This window comes from Lagopus muta, chromosome 13 (genome assembly GCF_023343835.1).
Source record: "Lagopus muta isolate bLagMut1 chromosome 13, bLagMut1 primary, whole genome shotgun sequence".
Classification (NCBI taxonomy): Eukaryota; Metazoa; Chordata; class Aves; order Galliformes; family Phasianidae; genus Lagopus; species Lagopus muta.
In genome coordinates this window covers 11755059-11770610 of record NC_064445.1, presented here as the reverse complement: position 1 = coordinate 11770610, position 15552 = coordinate 11755059, and the positions used below count along the sequence as shown (strand labels likewise).

At 47.1% G+C, this 15552-nt stretch overlaps 1 protein-coding gene across 2 annotated transcripts in view; it reads right to left on the bottom strand.

Moving 5' to 3' along the window:
* The window catches only part of LOC125699943 (vascular endothelial growth factor receptor kdr-like), a 119953-nt gene extending 105346 nt beyond the window's left edge, over nt 1-14607 (bottom strand). Inside the window, exon 1 of one of the 2 annotated variants that reach the window (XM_048960012.1) lies at nt 14070-14607. In XM_048960012.1, the coding sequence (XP_048815969.1) occupies nt 14070-14133 (64 nt within the window). In that variant the 5' untranslated portion in view covers nt 14134-14607. The remainder of the gene's footprint in view (nt 1-14069) is intronic. The other variant, XM_048960013.1, reaches the window with a different exon arrangement.
* Nucleotides 14608-15552: the final 945 nt, after the last annotated feature.

The following is a 15552-nucleotide window of genomic DNA, read 5'->3' as shown; positions in this document are numbered from 1 at the left end:
ACCACGTCTGTGAGCTGGACCACAGCACCAAATTAGCACCTGCTCTTATCTGTGTGCTGCCAGGCTCTCCCCTGTCTCTGGAGCATGACAGACTGTGTTGCTCATAGATGTTATCACAGCCTCAGACAACAGGGGGAGAATAAATTACACAGCTTGCCTCGCCGTTTGTCAGGTATGGACGCGTGCGTGCAGCTGCCTTTGGGTGTTGGATAGTGGTAAGTCTTGATCTTCTGTTGCCCTCTTTGTTCTGGTCCTTAAAGTGTCTGTAGAACACAAAGGTTTCAGTTGTAGGACAGTGACTGGAGAGGCTGTACACATAGGTTTCTCCTCGCTTGCTGACAGAATCTCTCATTTCTCCACTCACGGAGTGACTTACACTAGGTGATTATCTCCAGCATGTCCCCCCGAGCTTTGCTCCAAGGTCTGCTCCAAAGGGGCCTCTTTCCTGCACTGAGATCATCCACAATGAGATATTTCTCAGCTCCAGCCTGCCCACAGAACAGGAGCTGCTGTGGCAAGAAGCCCTGTCAAAGCAGGAAGGATGGTCTGGCTGCACAAGGTTCAAATGAAGGAGCTGAAGAAGTTCAGTTGGCTTTTCTCTTATCAGTCATTTCACTGAGCCATTATAGAGGTTCAGCATCATCTGCATCACCTTGATAGTTTCAAAGAGATGCGACTGTTGTATAACAAAACTAGAGGGCAGTTGTCAGTTTCAGCAGCCCAGCATTTCAAATTGCATGCATGTCTGTTTTGAGCAATGCTGATTTGGGATGCATGTGCTATTTGCAGTAAACAATCTGACAGTGTTGATATCATATATAAAGGCGAGCAAACCCAAAGTCCTGAAGAGGGGGTTCAGAAATACCTCCCTTTTTTGTATCCTACCCAATATCTGCTTTTGAACGAGCTCAGAAGAGATTGTTATTCCCATCAGAGTGTTGCTGTGTTGAAATGAGGAATTTTTCAGGAATTTTTCATTAATGTTGGCTCTGGCAGATAAAATATTGGCCATGCCAAAGACAACAAGCTTGGGAATATGTTGCTCTTGAGCACAAAGACACCATACTCTTAGCACTGCAGTTCACAACAAATGGATTGCCCCAGCTGACAGGTAGATTAATAGCCATGAAAACTGATAATGCCCACATAATTTTGTTTTAGATATATAATTTCCTCTTAATTAAAATGACAGAATAGCATATTCCAATAAAAACTCATTTATGCTGTCCCATTTTAAGTAAGATAAAACACTCAGTAAGAAATTAAGCAATTCTAATTTAGCTTGGTGCAAAGACAAACTTTCTACCTTTTCAATGATATGGTCCTTTTCAGACAGTGTAACTACACCCGAGAAGTGCCACATTCTTGGCCATTTGTATGTCTGAAGAAGTGGCTGAATGAGTGACCCCACTCACACTGGGGCTCAGTGCCATCCCTCTCTCCAGATCCTAGCCATGACTCTAACCCTACCCCTAGACTGTGCCCAGGTCCAACACCCACCACCATCTGCTTTCTCCATGGCTGTGCTCACCCTCCAAGAGTCTCCTGGGGGGAAGGTCCGATATCCTGTGCTCAAAAATGCAAAAGGCTTCTATGGAAACTGATACTTAAGACCCAGCATTAAGTTTGGGTAGATAAGGACTTCTTAGGAAAACACTCCTGCTTGAGCAAGGTACTTGCCAAAATGACAGTAACAATAACAACCACAGCAGCCTGTGTTTCCAAGATTAGTTTTGTGATCACTTATAAAGGGATTTAACCTCGTTACATGTTTGTGAAGTTGGTAATTAATTACTACTATATACTGCTGGAAACTGAAGACAGATAAGTATCTTAAATAAGATCATACAGGAAGCCTGCAGGATGGCAGGAATTAGAACTCAAGTTAATTGACTCCCAGTTCTCTGCTGAGCTGCACAGGAACTGGAAAGAGCTGACACCAGTAAGTATCTGGGGCGCACTGCAGTGCCCTCCCTGTGGAGGTAACTGGTGGGACAAGTACTTGGGGCAGCGAGAAAAGAGCATACAGAGTATGCTGAGCTTTGCTGCATGCTGCTCATTCTTCCTCATCCCAAAAAACATGCAAATTCTAGAACAAGTAAACTCCTGGAAAGAAGGATCTCTCCTTTTGCTTCCTCAACTTTGATTAATCTCGTATTTGCTCACAACATCTTGCACAGTCTCATATTTGAAAGCACCCTGTTTCTGCTGGGGTGAATGAACTCATTATAAACAGGCTGCAGGGGTGTAAGGCTACCTTCCTCCTTTGAGGAGGGGAAACTCCTTCTGAATGTCAGCACAAGCACTCAGCCACACTCCAGGCTCATTAACCAGCTCTCCAAAAAGCACCTCCAACATAGTTATGCACAGGGGAGATGAGAACAAACTCTCAATCTGGAATCCTTTAACTGTAACAGACACTCAGCAGGGGAATCCATTAGACAGGAGCTGAAAATTAGCTTTGCAAATTTCTCTGTGCCAGAAGACACATTCTAAAGAAAACCAAGAGGCTTTTTGAAGAATGGTTCTACTTGAAGCGACACCGCATCCATTTGCATCTACACTTGCTTCATTATTCCTCTGAGGAATCCTACAAGTATATGCAGGATGAGAGGCTAAGGGGAGCACCATGTTAAAAAACTGTTAGGAAAACTGTAGCCTTCAAGCTTGGGGCATCGGCACCGTGCACCTGATGGCAGCAGGTAAGCAGACTGCAGGGAAGCACAAACAAGGAGAGGCGTGCCTAGAAGCACCTTTTGGCTGGGACAGGCAGCATTTCAGAAGCAGGCGTCACACTCCAGACTGTGCAAAGGTGTTTACAGAAACTAGGTAACAAAGACTGACCTGATCTCTAATCTGTTTCATCCTCTTGGCTCAGTTCCCATGCAAAGTACATGAGAATAAAACATGTTCGTGCAATAGAGCAACAGCCAAACCCAAGTTCTGTAAAAGTCTGTCTGGAAGACAGGGAGAGATTCATCTCTGACTGTTCAGGCGACGCCTAGCACAGTGTTTCAGTCACAGTCATTACAACCTTAAATGCCTTGGTACCCTTGTAGTTTTAAATGACTTTTTCTCTGATGATGGAAGTGGAAAATGAAGCAAAATCCCATCACTGTGGTACCTGAGCTGCTTTTTCTCCTCTAAATGCTAATTGCCCCTACTCTCCAGAGGAAGTGCTGATATCCCTGAATTACAGAAGAGTAGACACATCAAGCAGCTCTGTATGGCAGAGAATGCCCTGCTGCAGCTGCTGTTCTGGAGTTAATGCTGCAAAGCCACTGCAGCTGTGCCTCCACATGAGCTCCCCCAGGGTATTTCTCAAAGGGCAGGGAACCAAAGCTGAGCTGCTCTCACAGCATGGCTTACATCCATCCCACCTGGCCACCCCAGGTGGCTTAGAGCACAGCACTTGGCCAACAGCCACCCCTGCATCTCCCTCTCACTCTCAGTCTGGCTAAAACCCCACAGACCCTGCCTAGTCCCCTCTGCTCCCAGCCCTCCAAACCCCAAAAACATCCAGGCACTGCCACGTCCACCCGAAGCACCTCTACTCAACCTCTGCTGCAGAAAGGCTGCTGGACGTGCGCAATGTCTAATAAGGCAGCTGTTCAAAGCAGAGGAAGACATCAAACCAGATTATGCCCAAGTCCATGTTCCTAAGAATGTAAAGGAAATGCAGCCAAAAATGAACTATACGGCTACAGAAAGTTAATGTATGCTCATTTGTATATCAGAGCATTGTCCAGGGGAACTCTCAGTTTCCTCTCAGGATCTATAATGAATAGGCCTGTAAGAGAATGTTATGGTTGCAGAAATTTCTCTTTTCCTACTATTTTACTCAGAACAATATAGAATCAAAACAGAAGAGCAGCCTTTCAAAGACTAGTAGTACAATTCCCACTAAAGAACATCACTTCAAACTTAAATGAAGGAGTGCAAGAGACCTTTGCCCTGTGTATGTTGAGAATCCCTCCCTCTTTACCATATACACTGCACAGAGATTGCTGTCAGAGATACCCTGCTCACCTCCCCCACACCCACTGCCACCGCTTTGCTCTCACAACCAGCAGATGACAAGACCAGAACCAAGATAAGCAGGAAGAATTTAAAACAAGGAAGATGAATAAAGGAACAAGGTTGTTCTGAGCTCTTCTGATGATGCTCTTTAACCCCTTTTGCTGTATGTTCATACATGTGATAAGCATGGCTTTAAATTTAGGGAGCCTGTGTATGGTGACACTAGACATGGCCAAATATATTGGTCAGCTTGAAAACATAGAAGCAGCAGCCCAAAGCAGTGGCTCTGCAAGGTGTTAGCTGCCTCATTCAGCAAGGTGAAGTACTTATCTAGAACTGTACTGACGGTGTTAATTATGGCCTTACTAATTACTAGCTATCACTGCTGTTCAAAGGATATGGAATAAATGCACAGAAAGAGTTTAACCACTACATCAGAAATGTCAAGAACCTATAATCGAAATTTCAGGGTCCTAGGATAAGACATTCATTTCTTCCCTTATGCAAATTGTCAAGCACTAGACTATGGATTAAAGATCATATTTGTCCTTTTGTTGAGGAAAAGGGCTTGTTCTCAGCATTAGTGGTTTCCACTTTATCAGTTGCATAGTGTGGTTGCACAAGGCGTGACCCAGGAAAGGAGCTGCCACATGAGATGGGGGAGTAATGACTGCATCACTGCAATTTGAATGCACATCCCTCTATCACTGCACAAGGAGAAAAGCTTTAGTGGCTTTTCTGTGCAGCAGACCAGCCCCTAAAGGACATTCTGCAGTACTGCACAGGAACACGAGCACAGAGCACCGTTCTGCTCTGTGCACTCACAGACACTGCAGCAAGTAGCCATCCTTACACAAGCATCTGATTTATGCTGATAAGAAGTTCACGCTATCAGCTTGGTGTCTCATATTTCTGGCCTAACTGATTCTATTCAGTCATTTGTGTTACAGTGAGTATTCCTCTTTTCCCAAGCAATAGCTGCCTGTTGCTGAGGGACGCATTTGTCTTTTTAATGTAAGCTGTTTTGAAAATAAGATTTTTATATGATTTTAATTTTTAAATTTCTGTTGCGTCAGGAAGGTGTAGATGGAAATTCTTAACTCTAGTGGCCCGACTGACAGACATCTCAGTCACAGGTGGACAGAAAGGCAGAATGTGAAAGTCGTGTTGGCCAACCATGTATCCATGTATTTAAAAGTCTGTAAGAACCTTTGGTAATACTGTGATACCACAATACGCTACAGAGAGAGCAAATGGCCTTGAACTGCAACTATGCAAACTCTTCTCCATGGGAATCAAGTGCAGCTTTTCCATTAATCCCACTTTGAGCACAGCTTCTCTGCCCTGATTTTCTCAAAAGTGCAGGACAACTTTGGCAAATAAAACTGAGATTTATACACAGACAAAACTGTCTCCACTTCTTTTGTCCTTCTGCCAGCAACTCTCCAGAAAGCTGAAGATACTGTCAAGAAGAATATTAAAACAAACTGTGGCACGTATTCTCAGGATGGGAAAAGGAGATCCTTTCTCTTGGGAGCATTAATCTGTGCTCGCATACTCGTAGGATGTCATAGTGCCTGTTAGTGGTTGCCTGTCCTAGATGATATTGTATATCAGCTCTGACATGTTGGATAGTACATTAGGGAAGAAAGGTTAAAAATATAATGTTAATGACAACCACAGCTATGCACAAACTTCAATACGGATCAACTTCAGTGACCAGGAGAAGACAAACTACTTCACGGTTTATCAAATTAAATTAATAATGGTATTTCACCATGTAGATTTCACTGTCAAAACACATACTTCAAAACTCCCTAAGGGGACTTCATAGCCTCTTTTTCTAGTCTAGCACTGCTGACCTGTTATAAGCCTTAGGATATGAGTAACCACATCTACTGGTCTTTCTAGCTGAAAAGTGGATAGATTGTACAGTACCTCCAAATAATCCCACATCTCCATAATGCTAAGAAGTCAAAGTCAACCTTGTATATGTCCTTCTTCAAATATAATTACAAAGTTTCCTGATGGCGACTTGCATCTGGAGCCAGATGGGGAGAACCTCTGACATCCGCTTCAGCCTCCTGCCGCTGTCTGAACACACCTTGCCCAGGCACTTCCTTCATTCCCCCGGCTGAAACATTCTGGCCCTTTCGCTTTGACCTGCACTGCTCCTTCACTAGGGCAGCATGATACTGCCCAAGTAAGGCTGCATTTTACAAGTGGTGTAATGCACCAAACCACAGTGACCCAGGGAATGGAGCCACCCGTGGTTATTTTACTTGGGGAGACAGCTATGAGAAAACAGACCAACTGTGAGCACAGCCTAGAAACCCCGGAGGAATTCCAAACCTATAAACACATCACATGTAAGACTTGCTTTATCTCCCTTCTGGACGAAGCCAGAAGCCAATGCATCAGTGGCCTAAGTAATAAAACTGTTAATGGACTCATTAGCAGCTTCATGCTCACAACTGGGCCTTGCTTTCCCAGAGACCCACAGTATCATTATATTTGGAAAAGTCATCGTTGAGTGGGATTACGAGCTGTGAGAAACACAGGCCCTCTTTCAAAGAGAGATGGGCCAACTGCACTGAGATCACATCCAAAAGAGGTTCTGCCCCAGGCAATCTCTCCCCATTGCATGCTGTGCTCGGTTCATGCTGACATAAGATTTTGCACATTAATTACTCTCTCTGGTAATTCCTATTGGGCCAGCCGCTTGTCTCTTTCAGAAAAATTGCCAAGGTTGAAGAAAAGTTGTTTTAAGCCCAAGAATGTCCAGGCCTATCAGGACCAGATCTTCAGGGCCAAAATAAACGTAAAGTGAAAGCATACCCTGCTCCGTGAACAGCATTAGGGGCTGGCAGCCCTGAGGGACCAGCTGGTGCTGCAGCCTAGGTATGGGGCCACACACCAGCCTTCCTTCATCACCCAAGAGTAAGCAGGGTGCTGAGCTTTCTCATAGTGAATTTTCATTTCCAGAACAAATTAGGATTTTCCAACAAGATGAGTAAAATCTCTATCTTGGAAAGCATGCAGTGAAACAGCAGCTTTTGGTGCATTCTTTTCTCACTCGGATTCTGCTAAAAAAAAGAGTGTAAGCAACCACAATAAATAAATGTTCTTGGTCACACAAAGGCAAATTCAAAGACAGGCTGCTGTCTGAAGCTAAGCTACTGCTTTAACCCTGTGTAACTGAGAGCAAAGATGGTCCCAAGTGCATGAACATGAAATGCAAATAATCCAGACGTCATCCACTTGTAGGAAAAAAATGTGGCTAGCCAAGAAGTTAGCAATCCTCTCTGTTTTACACCATGTCATAGCTCGAATTGTGTTTAAAAGGTTCTCAGGGTGACATCATTGTTTGCATGTATTTGAATCCCCCTTTAATTGTAGCAGTACAAAACCCTTTTAAGTAGCTCAACTTGCTGTTTAGCTCCCTCCTGCTGTGTCATGCAGCAAGAGCTGATATAACTTCCTCACCTCATACACATCTACAGAGAGATCTGGGAAAAGCATTTCTCCCCACATCTGGGCGCTGCATTACTAGTTCTTCTGCTATTCCATGTAGGTTAAGGAGAAAAGCAGTGGTGGGCTTTGAGCAGTGGCTCTTCACAAACTCCTTTTCATTATCTTTGCAAATTAGCACCGACAGCGTTAACTCAGGAGAGACGCAGCACTGCGTTCCGTGGGCACCCTTGCTATGCAGAGAGGCAGGATGTACCTGGTGACCCAGAGCCACTCAGCACTGCACCTGTGGGATTTTTGTTTTCTGCAAATGACAGGGGCCTTGAGGCTTGCAACTGGTAATCCTCAGTGCCTTGCTTCCCTCCTTTCAAACGCAGCCCCATACATCTTCCTGTTAATTTTCTGGGCAGTCTCTTCCAACAGCCGTTTCCTGTATGAAGGCGTACTGTAATTAGGATTGCCCACAAGAAGGTGCTGCTGTGCTACTGTGTGGGCATGAATTATGGCCCCTTGGGGAGGCGGCTTCAGGCAGCTGGAAGAACAAGCGAAGAAGCAGAGGGGAAAAACACTTTTCATAACTCCTGAAGGACACGCTGTAGTAGACATCTGAACCTGAAAGGTCTGGAACAGCAACCGCTGTGCAACCAGGCCCAAAAGCTAGGGAAGCCTAGGCTCAATATCAGCTTCCACAGATGATCCCTGTGGATGCAAAGGGACAAACCGAGCCCTTCTCAGTAGCTGTATGGGAATCTGGAATCAGGAGTGGGGTACTGGGAGGCTCCACTCTCACATTACCAGCTGCAGGTTTCTGGAGACAAGGAGGAAATTGCTTTAATCCCCAAATTATTGTATTCAGCGCTAATTTCAGTTAACGAGACATGAATTAATGCCAAACAGGATGAAGCCCAAAAGCCACTTTTGTGTGTGTATTTGTGGGGCACATCCCTGCGAGTGATACAGGTCATCCCATTTTACTTATAGCAGCAGAGGAACACGCAAAGTAGCCCCAAGGAGGTTGGTGTTTTTCCTGCAAATTGACCTCAGCATATCTACAAGGAAGAATTTAAGGTGTGCAATCTCTGAGCTGCGGGCTCTAAGGAAGCAAACATTTTGGCTGAAATGTTTTAAATTCATAGGGATTAAAAAAAAAAATGGAACAGGTAATGACTAGGTCAGGTTTCCTTGACCCTCAAATCAAGAACAATCCCAGCAGGGCTGAAAACTCCCCACTCTACTTCCTTGGCAATCATGTTCCCACAGTTCAGAAAAACACAGGAAGATCTAAGGAAATCTATGTGGAAATGCAAAAGACAAAGGCAAGTGGTCTGAAAATAGAAGGCCGGTCCATATATTTCCTTTACATTCAGGGCCTGATTCTAGTTTTTGGCTGAATTCTGAAATCTCAGGGACCATATGCTTTTGCCATTCTCTGCAGGGCACAAAGGAAAACTGGCTTGTTTGTCCTTGAGTGGTTGTAAGGGCTAGAGGAGGTTCTTTCTTGTTCGAGGACTCTTTCCAGGGCTAAAAGCTTTGCAGCTTAGAGCAACAACAAAAACTCTGAACACTGGTTACGCACACCAGAAACTAGCTGTGACTCCTTTTGCACTTCCCGATACTGGGGGGAAAGCTTTCAAAAATTGCTCTTGTAAAGGTTTGTACAGCATGAAAACTTAATGTATCTGCTTGCAGAAAATGAGGCACTCAGCTGCAGATCTCAGACCCTGGCTTGCCAAATCCCTGCACCAGACACAATGTAAGAGGCAAAAATCATTTTAGTACAGGGAAGAGAAACTGTGCAGACCCCAACATGGAAGGGCTGAGAAATTCCTTCTGGCTTTTTCTAATGTAAAAATTCAAGGAATTCTGAGCCCTGAGGGGAACTGAGGAGACATCCAGGAGGGGGGGGTGGTGAGAGAAGGAGGAGGTAGGATGTAGAGAGGACAAAAAGTGTGTGCTATAAAGAGAGACTAATCCAACAACTTGGAATGAGGGTATCGGGCTGCCTTATAAAACAGTTCACAGATTTACTGTCCATCAGAGTGCATAACTGTATTAAACTGTTAACAACAACTCAATGCAAAGTTAACATCTGCACCAGGCAGCAGCTCAGCTTCCCTCAGTATGTGAATTCATTGCACATCCTTTGTAAGTATGGAGCTGAGATCCGTCCCTCTGACACACGCAAAGCACTGTCAGCGCTGGCCCCGTGCACTGCAGCCCTCCCTGCCTCAGCTTCAGCAAAGAAAAGCACCATTACCCAAAGCTTCTGCTCTGCAGGGGGTTGGACTTGGGATTCTTTCCAGTTTTGTAATTCCATTACTGGCGAATGCAGAAGATATGATCAGGTCATAAAAGCAGCCACAAGATTTACCTTGCTAAGTTCTGTATTTATGTTCATACCTGGTTTCAGGTGGGCTGGGGCTCCCCACACAAGTTCAACACCCCAGCAGTGTGGAATTTATATGACATGGGCAGCAGTCAGTTTTGCGCATCACAGCCTCATGAGATCAGACTCCCTGCCTTGTCTGAACCTTCCTCCTTCCCCACTTGAAATGAGTGGCTCGTGGGCAGGTCTCTAAGATCACAAGTCTTAGATAGGAAGCTTTGCTTCACATGATTTGTTCTAATCTTGCCTTGCTGCTGGTGATTGCAAACTCTCCGCTGCTAAAGTTCTGCTCCCTGGGGCAAGCTTCAAGCATGTGCTTTTATTAAATGCCATTTCCAGATAATAAGCTTGGCTGGCTGATTTTGGCAGGTTCTTCTATTTTCTCTGTGGCCTTAAAAAGAAAGACTAAAGAAGTGCCAAACTTAGGAGATCAGTTCTTTATTACACACACTTAATGCCCACTTGTTTATGTAGACCACCTCTTTTTGCTTGCGTGGCTGAGTACAGCTGGATTCTCTGCCCACAAGTGAAAACTAGAATGTCCTGATGGACACACAGAAGCCTTCATGTCTTGTCAGTCATCTGAGCTGCTTTCTAAAGGAAAACACTTGGGACAGGTCTGTTTTGCTCCTAGCTGTTGTTTAGATATTTTGGACCTCTTTTAATTACTTCTACTTGTAATTCCCATTCTAGTGATATCAGGTTGGTCTAGAGAAAAAAGGAAAGGCAGAGCACAAGAGATAAGAGGAAACCTCAAAATAATGGTGAACTTCAGTAGAGCTTACTTCAGTGTCCTTCTCACTCTGTGAAAGTCAAATGCTGCCTCCTGGAAATTTCCTGTGTAGTTTAAAAAAATGCAGATTACTGCTGCTGCCCCCAAAACTGCTTTGCAACGTGAGCTGAAGCAGTTCCTTGTTCATCCTGTCCTTTTCTGCCCAAGTGACCCTTGCTGCATATATTTGCAAACATCTTTGGAAGCAAAAGATGTGTTTCATCTCTGAGTGAACACAGCATATGGTGGATTTTCACCTTCCTTCAAACTGCACTGACAATTTGGAAGACAAGCTTACGAAAAAGGCAGCCCACCTACCACTGACTGAACCTAATAAACCCCTGTGCTTGCTGGAAACCTTTTGCCCTTGTGTATCAGCCTACTAGCAACACAAGTACTATATCCACAACCAAACTCGATATATTGCTTCAGATTGAAGTAGATTGTGCAAACAATTCATCATACAGTCAGCAATTTAGAGAACATGTGAAAGGAACGCGTACCCTGCTGCTCTTATTTAGATTCATATGTACTGGCAGACCAAGGAGGACGTGTGTGCAGATAAATATTTTTGAAATTTTTAAAGAAAATATGTGAAGTTCTTGTAACAGAGACCTTGAACAGGTTTGTATTCCTAGTATTCTTTTGGGTACGATGCTCATTTTTAGAAGCTCAGGGAGCACTGAGAAATACTTTGCATTTTTTTCCTTCCTTAAATAGATGAATGAGTGTAAAGAGATTTCCAGTTGGTTTTAAAAGTGGCAGCTTCGGGCAGAGCTGCTCATATATCACAATCTTAAAAAAAGTCTCCTCTGCTTTTTATAACATTTTCCCACAGTAAAGCAAATATTTAGGGATAACACCAATTAAGAGACATATTTTCAGTTTACTGGGACCCATCAGCAGCCCATAGTGTGGGCTCTCCAGTCCTCAGCTTCTCAGAACTGACTGCCTCAGAGTAAGGCAAAAGCACAGCCTTACTGCCTCAGTCTTTGCAGTGGTGCATCCTGCAGCAGAGCCTGCAGTAATCTATGCAGGGAGCATCCTAGACGGAAAACTTGGGAGGATTCTGAGCTCCCAAAGCCTTTGATTTAGCTACTTATATGTGGCATATTCGAAGTGTGTCCACTAGTAAGCTAACTCTGGGCAGCCTGGTCTGGTGGTTGGCGACCCTGCCCATGGCAGGGAGGTTGAAACTGGATGATCTTTGAGGTCCTTCTCAACCCAAGCCATTCTATGATTCTATGATTTGTGCATCTATTAGTAGAAAAGTTGCAAAATGCAACAAAGAAAAATGATTAATTTCAAATTTATTTTAGTTTCAAAGAGAACAAGCAAGGATCTAATTGTTATTTTGGAATCTGGAAATGTTAGTTTTCCAGGATTATAACACTGAAATTACTGTGTTTATTCCAATACCCGAAAACATATTTGGATTGCTCATATATCAAAAACTTTTGGACAGTAATATCAAGGAGTAAAAGACATTTTTCATGCAAGATACAAGGTGTTGTCAGCATCAGTCATTCTTTGCAGGCTTTTTTTTAAAGGGCTACCTAAAACTTACATCAGCTGTTGGCATCTCCATTACTATCACTGTGTAAAAAGTATTTGGTGGCCCTAACTGGTACAAAAAGGAGTTCAAAAGAAGCTACAAAATGAACAAAAATAAAATGGGTATTTCATGATACCTGTAGAACCATCCTAAGAAATGCAGAGATACATGAAGTATTTTGAAGGTATGTTTTATGATGAGGCAGGAAATTGTTAGGATGAAGTTTGCATGGTCTCTCCTTGTGCTAAACATTGACAAGGACTGAATGAAACAAACTGGATTTATCAGAAGGAGACCATCCTCTGATCTGGATGCACTTTATGGCGAGGCAACTTCTGTCCTCTGGCAGCCATGGCACACACCTCGGTGATCTGCTGAGCAGACAGGCAGAAGGCAGTGACACAACAGCTGCTGTCAGGCACAGGTACAGAAGCAGAGGACACCCCAACTCCTTTGCTAAGGTTTGATAAGAGCCACCAGAGCCTCCTTTTTCTCTTGGGTGCCTGGAAGTCCTGACCTGGAAGGACCTAGGACTCTGGGGCTGGGCAGCTGCACTGCTTTCACGCAGCACCTTGGGTCAATGTCTTTTCCAGCTGCAAAGTCTTCTATCTGCATTGCAGATAAAATTGTTTGGATTTGAATCAGATTCAACTTCTTCAGCATAACTTTGCCTAATTTTCACAAAGATCCCAGAAAAGGTTTAACCTACAGCCTGCAGGATAGATCTCTGCCTCTTTGGCCTTGGGAGGTTAAACTCCTTGCAGGAGATGAACTTTGAGGGAAAGGTGACTGAGGAGTTAACACCTCACTAACATCAGTGCTATCCAGAACCTTCCGACTTCCTGGCCCTCATTCAGTTTGGCTTCCAGCCTAATTAGGGCACTTAGACACTGTGCTAACAGATCATCTTTACCTAATGATGGACAAAGGTCTGACAGCAATAATGCTGCTTCCAAATCCATCACCAGCCTTTGCCTACAGGGACAGCTAGTGATGTGCCCATCTTCCTTTCCTCATCACAGCATGCAGGCATTGCCTTTCCTCATCCTTCTTTGTGCCTGGCACCAATGAGACAGTGAGCCCAGACCAAGTTCCAATGCTATTAGCCCCAGAACTATCAGGCAAGTAGCACTGGTGAATGAGGAGCCAAGGCAGCACTGAAATGCAGGCAGCAGGCCTTTCACCTGGCTGCCCCTGTGACGCCTGCAGCGCTTTGCTTTTCCCTGCTACTCAGGACACCTGTGGCAGGACAAGCTTTCTCTCTTCCACCAAATACTTGCCGCTCGCTCTGGTCCACAAAGTCCGTGGTGACTTACAACTTAGTGACATTCAGGCTGGATCTTGGCGACATGCCCTCTGCACGCAGCCCCTCCAGCCTGCAGCCCCCAAAGGCAGACAAGCCCCGCGGGGCACACACTCGGGTTCAGCTCTTCGAGTGCAGGGAGCTGAGGGAAGAGCCGGACAGACACCTCAAGTGCGCTGCACCGGCTGGGATGCACACATCACATCTGTGAATGGATGCAAAGAAACCAAAGAGACTCCCCCCGCAGTACGTCCAGAAGCTATCCTATTAAAACCCAACGACAGACAGACGGCAACGCGCTGGAAAAGGAACCCTTGCGCTGTGAGACGCGTTCCCTCGTGCCGCCGGGAGGAGCTCCTGTAACTCGCAGCACGACGCGCGGTGCTACGAACGAAGGGCACGGCGCCCCGTCGCGGAACGCTCCCGCCCGGCTCCCGCCCGCCCCGCAGCCCGCGCTCTCCTCAGCGGCCACGCGCCGCCCCCGCGCCGCCGCCCCTCGCGCCCCCCAGCGGCCGCCGCCTCGCGCTCTCCCGGGCGGCCCTCCGATCCGAGCGGCTCTTACCGAGCGTCAGCAGCAGCGCCTGCAGGGCGCAAGCGGCCAGCGCGGGGCTCGGCCCGCCGAGCATGGCTGGGGCGGCGCGGGGCGAAGCGTTCTTCGGTCTGTCAGAGCGGGCCGTGGGACGGGACGAGCGGAACGCGCGCACCGCTCCCACTTGTTGGCTCCGGTTAAACTGTTCTCGCCATTCACCGCTCCGTCCTCGCCGCCCGTCCTTTCTTCTCCAGGCGTTCCGCCTTTTCCCTTGTCAGAGCAACTTTATCCCTCGCTCTCCCCGTGCTTCCTCCGCGCCAACCGTCCCTGCGGGGCGCCGCGCTCCGCGAGGGGTTACAAAGCGGCTCCGGCACCGCCGAACTCGGGGAGAACTTCCTCGGGCTGTGCGGGGCAGCGCAGCGGAGCGGCGGCGCGCGGTTCCCGTCCGGGCGGTGCAGGTGCGCCGGGGCAGCGCCGCTACCTGCCGGGGGGCGGCCGGCGGCAGGGGGGCATGGCCGGGTGCCGCCCCGTGCTTGGCGCTCCCCCACCCTCCGGGTCCGGGTGGCTTTGCTGGGAAGTTTGATGCGAGCCCGGGATTCTTTATAGGGACAGGAAAAAAAAAAAAAAAAAAGAGGAGGAAGGAGAGACGTCACCAGCCCAAGCCAAGGGACTTCACTCGCTCTCTCCCTCTCCCTGTCATTTCACAGAACTCCTGGATTTCCTGTTGCTGCTGCTGCCGCTTAAGAAGGGGCAAAGAAGCGAGCGGAGCTGTTCCCGCCGCCTCCCGGCGTCGCCCGTCCCCGCACGGCCGGAGCTGCGCGAGCATCAGGTGGCAGCGCCTCGCATCCCCGTCCTGCCGCGCACCCCCGACGGCAGGGAATGCCCGGCCCGCAACAGAATCACTGAATAACACCCCCCGCCCTGGGCACGGGGTGGGGAGCGCGGGGCGATGCTGCTCGAGCAGCAGGCTTCCTGCCGCAGCACCCCGCTGCCCCTGGCCGTTCGGCAGGTCGGGCTCTCCCTGTGCTGCTCCCTGTTCAGCCCTGTCCTGCTCTGCTGCCACTGCCACTCAGCTCTTCTTGGGGCACAGTGAAAGTTTCTTGTCCAAACAGAATATTCTGGGCAGCCCTAATGTCATCATTTACATTACTCAGCTGCTTCCCTACTCTCTTATGGACTTTTCGTAACAGCTGCTTCTGTGTCACCCAAGCATTATGTTCAGGCATTTGGGTGGATAGATTGCATAGATCCACCCACCATCGAGGCCTCCTGCCTGGCCCCGCGCCTCTTAGTATGCCAGGCAGGAGTGGAGCAGGGCGAGCACTCCCGTGTGGTTTTGGTGGAAGACACCTTTGCCTCGGGACAGCTCAGCCTTTTCCTGGTTCAGCACTGCTGCTTTAACCACAGGTGCCTGCTGCCAGGGTCAGAAAGGCACCCTGGGGATGTTCCTGTGCGGAGAAGGGACACTTGTGGAAATGCAGCCGGCATTCGGGTGACAGGAAGGAGCTCCTCTGTG